This window comes from Abramis brama (genome assembly GCF_963993115.1).
Source record: "Abramis brama genome assembly, chromosome: 25".
Classification (NCBI taxonomy): Eukaryota; Metazoa; Chordata; class Actinopteri; order Cypriniformes; family Leuciscidae; genus Abramis; species Abramis brama.
In genome coordinates this window covers 10,910,515-10,927,334 of record NC_139987.1, presented here as the reverse complement: position 1 = coordinate 10,927,334, position 16,820 = coordinate 10,910,515, and the positions used below count along the sequence as shown (strand labels likewise).

The following is a 16,820-nucleotide window of genomic DNA, read 5'->3' as shown; positions in this document are numbered from 1 at the left end:
AGGGGTTTTAGAAAAATCAGGGATTTAGGAAAAATCGTACTAATTCGTACGAGTGAGGTCGTATGAATTCGTACGAATTAGCCACCTCGTCGAATTCGAACGAATTGCATCGCTGTTGAAGAGTAGTTAGATGGTGAAGTGGATTTACTTATTTAGAGTTAATGAAAGTTATCACAAGCATTGTAATGTTTAAAGCGGATGTCATAACAAATGTCAGTAGACTGGCAAAATTTTAAAACGAGTGGCTCATTCATAAATCCGTAAGATAGGCTACCCTTCATGCTGTAGAAATACAAACCGGAAGACAGAACACAACGTGTGCAGCGCTGAAAAGGGGCGTGGCTACATACGGTCTATAAGCAATAATAATAATAAAAAAACAAGACACAAAATAGGCCTAATCTTAAATAATTTTCTATATTAGTTCATACGAAAAAGTGTGAATTGGGCCTACATTTAATATTCAGACTAACATTTAGCATTAAACTGTTATTGTTATTATTCATATGTGGTGGGTTACAAAAGCAGACAACGAAGCTGAGACAAACAGGTTTCAATGTATTTTAAAATAACTCTATATCTTATTCCCCATGTCATTTCTGCAGTCTTATCCCTTTCTCATTCCTCTTGCCTTTCCTGACAAGTAAATACATTCTGTTTTAAATAAGCGCCAAACACAATCTGTCTGTGGAATGAAACTGCGGCAGATGGCACGATCTTCCAAGGGCTCGTGCTCTTTTTAATTAATGTAGTGGGGATTAAAGGGCCGCGGGTCCGGATCATTAGTGAACAGAGGTATTAAAAGGTTTTGTGAGGCATAATCCAGCCGCTCGCGATTGGTTGAGCAGGAGACTACATGGTTCCCATGATATTCTCCTGCTTTCCATTACCTTAAGTGCATACTAAATGGCATAGAGCCGAGTCGGAAATAAAGCAACTTAAATCGACCCACCAAACAAACACATTTACTCTCATTAATGGCCAAAAAGAGGACACGAATGTGGAGTGGTGTAAACAGTTGTTCTTTGTGGTCATTGTCATTGAGGTCCAGTGGAAAGGAAGTCAGTTATTTTTTCACGCCACCAGTAAATATTTTACAATGATGTAGGCTATAATAATTAATGATAGAAGCTATTTATATTTTGTCAGTGAACAAAATCGAACTGAAAGCGCTACTGTTGCTATAAGCGAATGCGATTATTTTCTTGTAATCTAACTTTTTATTGTTCGTAAAACATTTGAAAACTCTGATAGCCTAGCCTAGCCTTTATAGGAGGGGATCGAAATGTAATTAGGGGGCTCGGACCCCCCTCCCCCCAACCACTGCACCCGTTTAGTACATTTTAACACTGAAAAACTGTTCATATAAAACACATGTTGTGAATACTGTGCTTTTTTACAGCATAAAGCCTAAAAATCTAAATTTGTACTGAGAGATAGCCTACACCTGAATCATAGTGATAAAATGAAACGTAAAAAATGTAACCACCCCGACTAATTTTAGGGTGTCATGCGGTCCAGACATTAGACTGGCACTAATTAAAGGCTCATTTTCTTTCAATCTCTGAATTGATTTTTAGGAGAGTGGTTTAATGATTTTAGATTAGTCTGTAGCCTACATTAGCCTTCAGTGAACTCCATAAATGCGGATTGACCTACAACAGCATAGGCGACACAACTGTGTGTACCTAATCCAAATAATCTGAGATAGAATTTGACAATTGAATCAACAGATAGGCTATTTATTGATATTATAAATTCAAAGAGTCAATCATTTATACTTTTTAGGTACACCTGTTCAACTGTTTGTTAATGCAAATATCTAATCAGCCAATCACATGGCGGCAACTTAACGCATTTAGGTATGTAGACATGGTCGAGACGATCTTCCGAAGTTTTAACTGAGCATCAGAATGGGGAAGAAAGGTGATTTAAGTGATTTTGAATGTGGCGTAGTTGTTGGTGCCAGGCGGCTGATCTGAGTACTGTTGATCTACTGGGATTTTCACATAAAACCATCTCTAGGGTTTACAGAGAATGATCTGAAAAATAGAAAATATCCAGCGAGTGGCCGTTCTGTGGGAAAAAATGCCTTGTTGATGCCAGAGGTCAGAGGAGAATGACCAGACTGGTTCCAGCTGATAGAAAGGCAACAGTAACTCAAATAACCACTTGTTACAACCGAGGTCTCTGAACGCACGTCCAACCTTGAAGCAGATGGGCTACAGCAGCAGAAAACACACCGGGTGACACTCCAGTTAGCTAAGAACAGGAAACTGAGCAACAATTCACAACTGCATGACACTATCATGACAACATGGTCCAAAATCTCTGAGGAATGTTTCCAGCATCTATGCCACGACAGTTCTTAAGGCAAAGGGGGGTCCAACCCAGTACTAGCAAGCAAAGTGTACCCAATAAAGTGGATGATTTTGTGTGTGTGTGTGAACTTAACAATAATCTCATTCTGATTCTGATTCTAATTTGTCAATCACTATTTACGTTGCACCAAATACAGTGCATTAAAACTTGCTTTGCCTATCCATAAGGAAATAGCAGGACTTTGAGCCTTAATAGTTGAACTTAGGTTTTAGACTTTGGTTATGAGTAATTAGAACAACAGCATCTTTGCAGTGCAAAAGTGGATATAAATGGTTAAAAAAAATGAATGTACATGAATGTAAATGTAAGAATCTTTATTCTCTTTTTTTTTCATAATTATAAGTAATAAGTGAATATATATCAAGTAATTCTAGCTGAAATAATTGCAGAATTCTACAGAAGAGGAATATCATTAGACCTAATAGTGCTGCCTTGCAAGCTGTAAATGTATAAACTGAAGCACTCATGGTTCTGACTGCAGATGTAGACCTATATACTAATCTCACCTTCGTGAACTGCCACGGGGTGGAGGCAGAGTCTTCTGCTAATTACCCCATCCTCCAGCTGGCCCGCGGCAACCAATCAAGAGAACAAAGTGTACATTTTCATTCACGCACCAAATCTCTCTCACACACGCATACAGGCAGTGCAGAGATGGGGCAGAGTGCCACAGACGGGGAATGTCAAGAATGCCATAGGAATGCGGGCACTGCCCTCACCTCATTCTCACACACAAATGCTCCCTTCTCACACATTTACACAGATATGGACATGGTTTTAACATGACTGGTAGAGAAGGATCACTCTGTAAAGCCTGCTGTATGTGGAGACTGGTTGTGGTGGTGGTGGTGGTGGGGGGACAAAAACAACAAGCAAAAGACACACAAAATGAAGATAGATTGAAAGAGCAGCTGGAAGGCCAGGACTCAGGAGTAGAGAAGACAGTGAAGATGAAGGGAATGAGGGGCAGAGGGAGGGCCCGTTGAATAACACCTGCTTCTCAGCTGTGTCAACTGAAGGATTCCCACAGAAGACAGACAGATATTTATGGAGTGGCTGAGGAAATTATCCAGCAACCACACTGCTATTGACACACATGTGATGCTCTGAGCTATTCCCATCTAAGCCCATCCAACTCACCACCAGTCATGGAGAAAACAAAATATACAAATGACCTATATATCGCTATTATATTATATTATGTTATATTATATCGCTATTATATTATATTATATTATATTATATTATATTATATTATATTATATTATATTATATTATATTATTTCCCAAAACTAAATATATTTATATTGTTCATAAATGATTGCTGTTACCCAATAAACCTCAAGATTGAGAAAAAAAGAAGCATTTTCTTTCCCCTGAAGAACATTTTGTATTATTTTGCATTTGGAGGTTTAAACCAATATTTTTGGCCAGAAAAATAAATAAATAAATTGAAAATATAAAATAAATAAACAAATAAATATAAATTATTTTATTTGTTTTAAATGTATTATTTTCACATTTTAAATTATATTACGTAATTTGATCTAAACATATTCATTTCCTTTCAAACATAAATATATTTATATTGTTCGATTTTTTTTAAAGATTTTTTAAGAATTTTAAGATTTAAGGAAACATGCATTTTATATCCTATTGAAGTACATTTTGTATTATATTTTGGCATTTGGAGGTTTAAACATATATAATATAAATATATAAATAAATATATATAATATATTTTTATGTATAGTTGTTGAAATATGTTGAACATCAAATAAATAAACAAATAACTACATATTATTTTATTTATTTTAAATGTATTATATTTACATATTTTAAATTGTATTATAATATAGTTATTTGTTTTTTGTTTATACTGTGTGGGAAACATAAACCCTCCGTAGATCAGAACGCAACGCCGTTTAAAAAAAAAAAACGCAAAGCATGTTTGTATCTAGAAATAGCGACTTTTTTCATGTCAACAATTATGAAACATTTGGGCAAACTTTTAAAGCAGTTCTCTGTATGTCCGAAGGGTGGCAGCAGCACTGCTCCTGACTCAAACTTACTTATAAGTGAAAACAGATGAGGCACGTGGCAAAAAGCCACATGTAATGCATTTAAATCAGATTTTGCTCTCAAAAATGTTTTAGAGCTAAATGACTATCATAGAGTCGTAGTGTAACCTAAACCACAAACTTATATGAACAGTGAAATCTTATATAAAACTAACCCTGATCTGACCCTGATCAAAACACAGGTTATGTGGATATGGCTTGATGCTTAATTGCACATGAGAGAATGTAATATTGTAAATAGATACACTATCCTGATCTTCTTAATTACAGATTAAGCAGTGTGTATTCTCTAATCCTCTAATGACAGGCATCTCAATAGTTGGATGCATTTGTGAATTGAAGCTGTTTTGATTCCAGCTATTGTCAATCAGAATAACACTTACCTGGAGTTCCAGGAATCCTTTTATCTCACATCTGCTCATCATTTCACAAAATAGTTGAACATCTCTTTGAACATCGTTTAACGGTTTCAAAATATGTTCTCTTTGAACACTAAATCTACATAATGTGGTGGAAAACAATGGAGAAGACTAAGAGAATTCAGTGTTATGTGCAACATCAGGTGGAGTCCAGAGGAAAGCACCACAGACTGGCAAATGCACAGCAGGTGCATTAGGGTTTGACCTTGATACAGTTCACCTTGTGTGTGTGTGTGTGTGTGTGTGTGTGTGTGTGTGTGTGGTGTGTGTGTGTGTGTGTGTGAGAGAGAGAGAGAGAGTGTGTCCGCAGGGCTGTGCATGCGCGTGTCCTCCCAACATCTGTCAAATGCATTATATTTCATTATCTAGTCTTTCACAACAACTGCTCTACCTGCATACAACAAAACACTCCTACGCTGATACTTTATTAAAATGCATTCTTTTTAGAAAACATGAAAGCTGTTTCACATCAAATGTTTCATCCGTTTAGTAGGCCAGGAGAGGATAGCATGTTTCTTATTTCGGAATATGTAAACCGCTAACTACATATATTAAGTTAAATATATGTAGTTCTTGTACTAAAATATGTTTTTGGTTTCCTTGTAAATAATAAAAATATAGATAATAATAATATATTTTAAAATGAATAACCACAGACATTTCCAGGCACTTAAATGAGAAAAAATAATGACATTTACAATTTACATTTACAATATTACATTTTAATATATTAAATAAATAATATTATTTTTAATAAATAATAACCCTGGTGTCTGATTATGTGAACAGCTAACAATATTTTAAAGTGTTTTTGATTTCAAAAATATGATTTTGATTTCCATGTAAATTATTATTATTATTATTATTAATACAAATTTCCAGGTACTTCAATGAGTAAAATAAAATGAATGTAAAATACAGAATTTATAATTATATAATATATTATATAATTGTATATAATAATATAATTTTATTTGTATGCAAATAAATTAAGGAAAATACTTTTTTTATATAAATTAATATTTATTTATTTTTAATTTTACAATTCTAATTTATTATAATTATTTAATAATTTAAAATAATAACAAAAGTATTCAAATAACATCTTTAGATTATTGAATATATATATATATATATTCACACACACACACACACACACACACACACACACACACACGTACACTATGTTATGGATTGCACCTGATCTAATTTTTGTTTATCCATCTCATATTTCATCTCAGCCTTCATTCTCTTGATTTCAGGGCAGTTAATCCTTCTGAGTCAATGTTGTTGCTCAAACCGCTGGGTTAAAACAACAGTTCCCCAAAATATACAGACGTACTCTGTAGAATAGCATGTTTGCTAAGGCACCTGGCAGCCGCGCAGCTCTTGCAAAACTTGACGATAATGCAACCCAACATTCCAGCATCAGAAAAAACACACACACACAAAAAAACTGCTCCTCACAAGACAAGAAATTTTCCTTTTTTTCCCCTCTCAGCGTATGTGTGTTTATTTGCCAGGAGACCTAAGGTCAATGATGTTGTAGCAAATTAGAGGTGAGTGACAGCTGGCTAGCATGGCCGACAGATTTGAGGAATTCGGGCAGTCTGTGAGGACGGCCCTGCCTGAATGTTAAACACTTTTTCCACAAAGCTCAAAGGAACAGTTCTACCTATTAGCAATTCAAACGCACACGCATTCTTTTTCCTCTTGCTACTCACAGAAATGGTTGGTTCTGGATTCAGAGTTGTTTTAGGCAGTGCTAAAATCACTTTTGCAGGCAGATTGGATTAATTAGGTGTTGAAAGTACAAAATGCGACGATAATATTCTCCAAAACATGCACGCAAATGAAAGTGCGTCTACATGCATATGTGTCTGTGTGGTTACAAGAGGCCTGTGGTCGGCAGACTAAAGCAAATCCATCTCCAATATGCAGAAAGGAGGTAGAGAATGTCCATTTACGTACGTGCAGTTCAGTGGCTGCGGTCATGTGCTTTCGCCAGCGCACAGAGAGAGGAGACCTGTGGTTTTAACCCAGCCGGATCACACCAGAGGAGGGGAAAAGAGAGGGAAGGAGGGAAGGGGTGAGGAGTGATGACAGCTCATGATGTTATACATTGCAAATGCGAGCGGGGAAGTGACCGAATACAGGTTAATAAGCCGTAGAGTGAGGAAAGAGTCCAGAGATGATAATGCGGCGTATGTAAGGACATGGAGAAGCTAAAAACAGGCTTGTGAAAGCAGCGAAAACACGCGAGGTATTTGGAAGGCGTTTTAGGGGCGCAATCGCCAGCATGATGACATCCATCACAGCTGAGTTTCAAAAGAAAAACGATTTTGGCGTCGGGTGCGAGCCAAACAGCGTGTTTCTGTTACCTACAGTGACCTTCTTTCCTTCTGTCATTCCACAATCTTCCTTTCCCTCCATTATTCAGCTCCTCGCTTCCTTTTTCCATCGCTCTGTCCCTTTCTTTTCACACTTCACTCCCTTTTACACCTTCTTCTCCCTTCGGTTTTGCCGCCGCTTCCCCTTCCTCCCTGGCCCTGCTAATCTATTCCAGAAGAAAAGGCTACCATGGAGAACGCATAACAAGTGCTCATACTTCAGCACGGGCCAAGAGAGAAATAACACAGGGAAGGAAAAATGGGAGTGGGGTACAGACAGGCAGAAAAAGGAGAGAAAGTGTTTATTCAAACTCAAAGCTGACTCCTTTGTTGTGGTAAGGACCTGTCTTATATTAGAAGTCTGAACTCCCTTCAAAGTCTGGAAAGATGGAAGATGAGCCAAAAGGAAGAGAAAGAACGAGACAGAGGGAGACGAACAGAAGAAGGAAAACTCCTATTTTGTCTGAAACTGGTAGAATTGGACATGAGAAATGAGTGGAGGATGAAAAAAAAAAAGAAGAGTTTGGTACTTCATTGAGAGAATAGACGAACTATGCCTGGTTCTGGACTGCGCGCACATTCAAACCATTCAGCCAGAGCTTTGACTGAGCCTTTGATTTCAAATATTGAGATTCATAAGCACTATCTTAGAAATCACATAATCAATCTACAGCATGATGACGTCCACAAAAATTCATTTCCCTCCTTTCCTAAAAAAAATGTAAATAAAAAATCTGGCTTGAAAACATAACTATTTTATGAGCTTTCATATTATTTGAATGAAAATGTACAATTTGTTAAAAAAAAAAGTATTGTTTATGTTTATCATCAGTTGGGTGTAAGCAGATTGTATGAATGAGATTGTACTAATTCATACGAATTTGCCAAAACTTAAAATAGTTATAAATTGCCATGAGAGTGTGTGGGCTAATTCATAAAATACTCACTGTTTCAATAATATAGTCACAATTTGTGTGCTAATATAATAATATTAATAAAATATTTAAAGGGATAGTTCACCCAAAAATGAAAATTCTTTCATCATTTACTCACCCTATATAAGACTAACCTATCTATATAAGATATGTTAAAGAATGTTGGTAACCAGTTGATGGTAGCCATTGACTTCCATTGTATTTCTTTTTCCTTGACTTTGAAAGTCAATGGCTACCGTCAACTGTCTGGTTACCAACATTCTTCAAAATATCTTCTGTGTTAAGCAGAAGACAGAAACTCATACAGGTTTGGGGGTGAGTAAATGATGACAAAATTTTCATTTTTTGGGTGAAGTGAACTATCCTTTTAACTGTTAAGTTATATAGGCCTATTTAGTTTTACAACTTTATAGCTACGACAATGCAACACCATAAACCATAAACCACAAACCTTAAAACAAAAATTATTAAATAATTAGCTTTACAGCTCAAATAATGCACAATATTTAAGAAAAAAAAATCCTCAATTGTATGTGCCGCTGAAAAGAACTAAATAAGGCAGATTTTTGAAGGATTTAGAACACTGTAACCTTGACTTTTTCTTTAAAACAACAACAGATGAGTAATTTTGTGTGTGCGTCTGTGTGGCAATCAACAAAAAATGTTCCTTTAAGAAAACTAAAACAGATTATTCTGAAATTCAAAGAACTCTGAGAGAAAGTGCATTTGATACCTTTCACATGAAGATCTCTGGACTTCATCTAAAAATTCAATCTGGGTGGAGGGCCTGAAGTCCAGACACTGAAAGACAAAGAGCAGAGAAATGCTGGAACAAAAGGTTATACAATCACAAGTTCACAACAGTGAGTGTCTTCCAGTCAACCAGGCTTCCTAATTCAGTCTAATGTGGCCGGGTGCGTATAAGTTGAATATCTGGTCATTTTGACCTGGTAATTGCTCAGTATACTCTCCAGTGGAGCTAAAATATCAAACCATTTCACTAATCAAAAATGTTTGTTGTCTCTGGACATTATGGGATTTTTAAAGTGAGAGGAAATGAGTTATTGTATTTTGGAAATGTGACATGGCTCATTTAGGATGTTCAAAAACCGCCAAGCGGCCCATGACCTGTCTAGTTACCCGCTAATTTACATCTCTCTCCTTCACTTGCACACATCTATTGCTCCTCACGAATGGGGCACAGGGGTGCTGGGGCGAGAAAAGGGGGGTTGAGGAGCATGCTGCGCTGGCGCTTGTTGGCTGACCCTGGTGTCTGCGGTTCTGTCGTGGTCAGAGGAGGGGGGGGGGTGTTTCTGAAATCCCTGTGAAATGTTCATTTTGGAACGACTTGTTGCTTGCATACCTCTCTCACACCCTCTCTTCTATTTTGAAGTGTTCAAATATGGCCTAATATTGCTCAGTACTCCTTTTAGGCTGTACAGAAATCACATTTGTAAAGGATGCACTAAGTAAGTATTTGTTTAGGTTTAGCTGGTTCTTATTTGCCCCAACATTACCAGTGTTTTTGGAATTTATACTGACACCTGTTGGTGTGGATGCATGAGGTTTGTTTGCTAATGGCTATTGCTCGTAAACAAACTTGTGGGGTTTTTTTATCGTTTCGTTCCTGCTCATTTGTTTTTCTCTATCTTACACTACACATGTCCATATAGTGGACATTAGATTTAATCACAACAGATTTTCATGATTGTATTTGCGGGCTGTAGCCTATAGTTGGTTTGTGCAGCATGACACGGCAATGTGATGTCAACATGGCGGCGACCATGAGGGGGCGCCCCGCTCCATGTAGAATAAAACAGTTTTTTCCCACATGACTGACAGGACTGGAGTCTCTATCGCACATGGTATTTTATAAAACAAAATTAATTTCGTTTAATTAGCAAAAAAAAAAATATGACTGAATGCACCTTTAAACGGGACGTCCATACTTTCACGAACCTTTTCCATTTACGATTCCTCTTAAAAGGTCACTCGGTTTAAAGCAGTTTTAAAGTGCTGGAAGTTTTCATTTAGGTTATTACTGGACGGTCGAACCGCTTCTCTTGCATCGCCCCACCTTGGTGATGATAAGTGAGCTAGAAACATCGTCCCATCACCATCCCTGCCCCTGCGCGCCGCGCACCCCGCCCATCTCCGTTCCACTTCAGCTGCGCTTCCTTCTCATTCAGCAAACGCACTGTCCTGTGGCGAGAGAGGGGTCCTTTCCACCCCACAGCCAAACAAAAGAAGCCTGGAAAAGGAGAAAATCTAGCAAAGACTTCTTAAAGGGCAGGAGGACCCCTGAATTCTGCGTTTTTGTGTGAAGACAGCAGCGTTCTTAAGGATATTGCAAGAAGGAACACTGGGAAGCTTTTTAATATCCATCTATTGTCAGTGTGTCATGTGGAGTGTGGGGTCACACAGGAGGATGACCTGTTTTTCACCTGTCGTTCTCCAGTGTCCATCTGAACAGGTTTGCTCGCGAGAAGACTCTCTCTGAAAAATCCTCCAACGCGCGCTCAGATGCTCACCTGGGTCTGTGTCCGGTTTTGGCTCCAGTTTTTAAAACCATCGCCTCAAAGATCTCACTGTCCGGGGTGATTGAAGCGCTGGAGCGATGCAGTCCATCCTGTCCGCTGCTGTCCTGCTGTAAGTTTCACGTGTAAGATCATTCAGTATGAGTTGAAGGCTTTTTCTGGTTAGTGTCCATCTACTGATAGGTCCAGCCTGAGCGTTTGTTGTGTTTCTCATCTTTAGCTCAGACGACATAGACTCAGCAGATGCTGTGTTCTCATAATAACACATCCCACCTAGTCTCCTCAGATAACAGCACTGATGATGATGATGATGATGATGATGATGAGACTTTCTATGTCTGAATCCTGCTTGCCCTGTTCTATAAAAGTCATGTGTCAGTCAATTACAAATAAGGATGTCTTAACATATTATATATATATATATATATATGAACAATTAATTATTGAATAATTTGCTACAAAATACTAACATTTTACATATATTATTTTTAAAGTAAAAATAAAAAATAGTTATGAATATCAGAAATATTGGTTACTCCATTTGACCTGAAAAAAATTTCTTAAAATGTCAAAATTGATTTTTTTTAAATGTAAAACAAATGTTAATCATGGCACAGTATAAAGGGGTCCCTTCTGTTTTATGTTTTTCTTGACACATTGCAACAAAATGGCTTCCTGCTTGTTGGTTACACAACAGTGACTTTAAAGGGTTAGTTCACCCAAAAATGAAAATTCTGTCAGTAATTACTCACCCTCATGTTGTTCCAACCCCGCAAGACTTTCGTTCATCTTCGGAACACAAATTAAGATATTTTTGTTTAAATCTGAGAGCTGGCTTACTCCTCCATAGGCTTCTCTGTAATTGAAAATTGCCGGCCCAGAAAGTTAGTAAAGACAATGTTTAAAATAGTCCAAGTGACTACAGTGGCTCAACCATAAGTTTATAAAGGGACGAGAATACATTTTGTGCGCAAAAACAAACAAAAATAACGACTTTATTCAACTTTTTATTTTCTTCTGTGTGGGCCTCTGAATGAGTTCACGTAGTGTAACAGCGCAGCGCTTCTGGGTTGTACGTCAGAACGTAGGCTCACTATTGGCCAGCATCACACACATGACCAGCGTCGGCCAATAGTGAGCCTACGTTCTGATGTACAACCCAGAAGCGCTGCGCTGTTACACTACGTGAACTCATTCAGAGGCCCACGCATGAATAGTTGAATAAAGTCGTAAAGTTAAAATAAAGTTGAATAAAGTTTTCTCGTCGCTTGATAAACTTAAGGCTGAGCCACTGTAGTCACTTGGACTATTTTAAACATTGTCTTTACTAACTTTCTGGGCCGGCAAGTTTCAGTTACAGAGAAACCTATGGAGGAGTGAGCCAGCTCTCAGATTTAATCAAAAATATCTTAAATTGTGTTCCGAAGATGAGCGAAAGTCTTATGGGGTTGGAACAACATGAGGGTGAGTAATTACTGACAGAATTTAAATTTTTGGGTGAACTAACCCTTTAATTAAGTGGCCAGATTTTTCTTTTCAATATTTTAATAACAATTTAAAATAACAATTACTTTACTTTTTTTGAATCAAGTTATACCAAACTACTTATGCCAAAAATGTTCAAGTATTACAGCTTTTTAAATTTCCACCAGTTACACCACTTAGACATTTACTTTAAGTGCCAGAAAAAATATCAAAGTTATGTGAATTCAGAAATTGAAAACATGTCCCATCATAGATTAGGTGTATTCAAGCCATTGCATATATGATTAGCTTTTATTTATTTTGTAATGCTCACTGTAAAAAAGAATTGCTGTGATTATGTATCACAACTTAAAATTCAACATTAGAATAAGAAATAATGTGTGGTTTCAACTTAAAAAAATGTGTTTGTGCTTGACTTAAAATATTAAGTTTAGTTAACTTTAGTTAAGTTGGATATTTAAGTTATCTCAACAAATTAAGTTGTTATAACTAATTGCAGATTTTTTTATTACATTGTAATAGATCCACACAAAAGCATCACATTTACCCATTTATTAAAATCAGTAATAATACTTTGTTGAATAAGAAGCGTTCATAAAATAGGAGAGACCTGTATTGGTTGGATCAGGGTTCATTGATGGGTCATAATCAGGCGCTGTCACAAAATTGTGACCTTTGAGTGTTTGATCTACATTAATAGATTAAAACTTGCGAAGGTGAGTTCTTTTTATGACTTTTAATGTCAAAACAAAAAGCCCTTAACCCCATTCAGCTAAAACAAGGATTTTAAATAATTAGAGGAAGATAAAATATATGAATGTTGGTTAATAAAGATTGGAAGCAATTATATTATGGTATAAAACTTGAAGGCCTGTGATACATTATGATGCCTGGCTGACATCATTTAAGAAAAGAGAGGGAGTGAGCTTGGTTGGCATATGTACAAAGTATTATTAACAATTCATAGCAGACCTGAACATTGATCTTTAAATACACGCAGACACTCACATGTGGTGTTAGTTTGGGTTAAAATAAACATTTTCATCTTTTTTTCCCCTTGTTGCCTCCCTCTTAAAACTGTAGTTTTTTAACACTGTGCTAACCAACCCTACAATAAATACATTTAAAACAAGGGGGGAAATATTTTGTTATACTAAATGTATGGATTGTTTTTTACCTCAGGACTTAAGCTTACATTTGCATCTTAGGGTTATCTTAATGTTTGATTCACCAGAAATATTCAACAAAGAATGAAAAGTGTGCTAACCAACCTCATTCTCCCCTAAATAGGTTAGAAAAGCAACTCAAATGAATGCAAATGTCACAGAATCACGTGTGTCTTTTCTATTTCTCTTCGGCCAGATGCTTCCAGGTCGTGTTACTGTTCTACAGCCCATTACAGGTGCTTATAGTCTGCAATGTGTTACCGATAATAAAACCATATATCAATTGATAGTTCAAAAGTCAATAAAAGTGATTTGTGGCTGACTCGTGTGTTTGTGCAGGTGTTAGCAGTGGAAAATGTTAACTTTGGAGTTCACGTAGAGAATCAGACAGGGGTGAGGGATGGCCTGAGCCGGAAGCACCATCGGGTTTACCAACTATACAGCCGGACCAGCGGGAAACACATCCAGGTGCTCGGCAAGAAAATCACTGCCATGGGAGAGGATGGGGACAAATATGGTAAGAAACAATCTGAATGTGTCGGCCTACCTGTATATATATATATGTGTGTGTGTGTGTGTGTGTGTGTGTGTGTGTGTGTGTGTGTGTGTGTGTGTGTGTGTGTGTGTGTGTGTGTGTGTGTGTGTGTGTGTGTATATATATATATATATATATATATATATATATATATATATATATATATATATATATATGTGTGTGTGTGTGTGTGAGAGATACATATTATAATTATAATGTACATAATTAAATAATATATTTAATAATATTCTGAATTTATATTAAATGTTATTTATTTTTTCTGTATATACTACTGTTCAAAAGTTTTAGATTGGTAAGATTTTTTAAAAGAAGTCTCTTCTGCTCACCAAGGCTGCATTTATTTGATCCAAAATACAGCAAAAACAGTATTATTGTGAAATATTTGTGAATATATTTTAAGATTTATTCCTAAGATCAAAGCTTAACTTTCAGCATCATTACTCCAGTCTTCAGTGTCACATGACTCTTCAGAATTCATTCTGTAATATGATTTGCTGCTCAAGAAACATTTATTATCAATGTTAAACACCGTTGTGCTGCTTAATATTTTTTTTAGAAAACTGTGATAAATGTTTTTTTTTTTTCAGGATTCTTTGATGAAGTTCATTATCAATGTTGAAAACAGTTCAAAAGAACAGCATTTATCTGAAATAGAAAGCTTTTGTAACATTATACACTACCGTTCACAAGTTTGAAGAAATTAATACTTTTATTCAGCAAGGATGCATTAAATTTATCAAAAGTGACAGTAAAGACACTTATAATGTCACAAAAATTATATTCCAGATAAATGCTGTTATTTTGAACTCTATTCATCAACTGTTTTCAACATTGATAATAATAAGAAATGTTTCTTGAGCAGCAAATCCACATATTAGAATGATTCCTGAAGGATCATGTGACACTGAAGACTGGAGTAATGATGCTGAAAATTCAGCTTTGCATCACATTTTTAAATGTAATTTATTCCTATATTCCTACAAATAGAAAACAATTATTTTAAATTGTAAAAATATTTCACAATATAATTTTAGCTGTATTTTGGATCAAATAAATGCAGCCATGGTCAGCAGAAGATACTTTTTAAAAATCATACCAATTTAATATACATGAATAAATGTATATTAAATAAATCTATAAATATAGTAAATGTTATACCATTATATCCACAACCATTAACATTCCTTTGTACTACAGCCTAAAAAAAATAAAATAATCATCTGCCAATTACAGCTGACTACAGCTAAACTCAGTTTTTATGACAATACATCTATTGCTTGTAAGTATAATTTACGTCCTGTTTATATTCCTGTCCGTCTGTCTTTTTTGTGTTTCTTCACAAGCCCAGCTCGTGGTGGAGGCCGACACCTTTGGGAGTCAAGTGAGAATACGAGGGAAAGAGACCAACTACTACTTGTGCATGAACCGTAAGGGGAAGCTTGTGGGGAAGGTAAGTCACTGAAGAATTACTGTACTTAATATTGCATCACCTACATCCTTTAAATCATTCCCATTCTGAAAAGGGTTCAGACTATAACTCATCAATGAGAAAGCCCTACAAATTACACATCTTTGTTGAGCTGTTGAAAAAGCTGGCAAAAAAACAAGCTTATTTCACAATGATTCCAGTGAGATTTCTTCCATTTCAGAAAGACAGCAGTGTAAACGGAGGCTGCGCTTTCATCGAGATAATGCTTGAGAATAACTACACTGCTTGGATGTCGGCGCGCTATGTGGGCTGGTACGTGGGCTTCACCAAAAAGGGCCGACCGCGCAGGGGCCCGAACACGTTACCCAACCAGCGAGACGTGCATTTCATGAAACGCTTCCCTCCAGGAGAGCAGCCCGACCTGCAGCCCTGCAGCTTTACAACAGTCAGCAAGAGAAGCAAAAGAGTCCAGCTGACCTCCACCGCTCCTCCACCACTCCCATAATACAACAAACACTCGTGCGCAAAGATCCCTTCTTACAGAGGATCTAGAGACGCTCTTCTTTGAAACGTAAGTAGGTTAGACTTTAGGACCGACCTCTTCGCAGTCACAGTCAAAGGACGGGGTTGCTTAAACACTGTGTAATCATGCAAACATAACCAAAGACTCCTGGGCAAGTGTCCAGTTACTAAACCCTGTCAATAAGGGGACCAAGCACTTCAGAGGCCAAAGAATTCCCCTCTAATGTCCTGTGCCATAGATTTGTCCCACCATGAAAGAGCAAAGCACTCTACTCGCGTGAAGTTGTATGGCTGGAAGTGCACGTCATGATACGCATCAGCTGAGACTTGCCGACTTGGATGCTCATGACCAAAAGGACGATTAAAGGACCTGTTGTGTACTCACCAAAAAGTCAGCCTCGGGCCTGTAAGAGTTATGAGATTGTAACCAAGAACCAAAGTCTATCACAGTTAGGAAAAACTTCTTAGACTCTCTAAGGTTTTGCCCTCTTTGCCTTTCACCTTTCACATTTCACCAGGAGCATTGAGAGTCGTTCATATTCATCAGCGTTGAAGGAACCAGCAACCAATGAAATAAAGTTTCATTTCAAGAAAGCGAAATACACTACCATTCAATAGTTTGGGGTCAAGTTTGAGGGGCCATTTACACAACGCAGTTTTCAACTAAAAACATTTAGTGCGTTTAGGCCGTTCATTTACACGGCAACGGCATTCTGGCGGCCTGAAAACGCGAACTTTTGAATAGCACACGTACGTCTGCAAGATGTCTGTTAAAGATCACTTCATCTGGAAAGCATCTGCTGTTTACTAACATCTGATAGACATCTTTAAGATGTCAGTTTAACATACATTCTAAATCATTACATCTTAAAGACATCTTCTAAACGTCTATTTGACATCTGTCAGGAAACGTCCTAT

At 36.9% G+C, this 16,820-nt stretch overlaps 1 protein-coding gene across 2 annotated transcripts; it reads left to right on the top strand.

The window, feature by feature from the left end:
- The first annotated feature begins 10,705 nt into the window (after positions 1–10,705).
- fgf18b (fibroblast growth factor 18b) lies at positions 10,706–16,024 on the top strand. Of its 2 annotated transcripts, XM_084104868.1 has the most exons (5): positions 10,706–10,856; positions 13,592–13,631; positions 13,735–13,912; positions 15,295–15,401; positions 15,601–16,024. In XM_084104868.1, exons 1-5 carry the CDS (start codon positions 10,825–10,827, stop codon positions 15,883–15,885), a joined length of 642 nt encoding a protein of 213 aa, XP_083960994.1. In that variant the 5' UTR covers positions 10,706–10,824; the 3' UTR covers positions 15,886–16,024. The 2 variants fall into 2 exon arrangements, with proteins under 2 accessions (XP_083960994.1, XP_083960993.1); XM_084104867.1 differs by lacking the exon at positions 10,706–10,856 and having other exon boundaries at positions 13,415–13,631.
- The last annotated feature ends 796 nt before the right edge of the window (positions 16,025–16,820 follow it).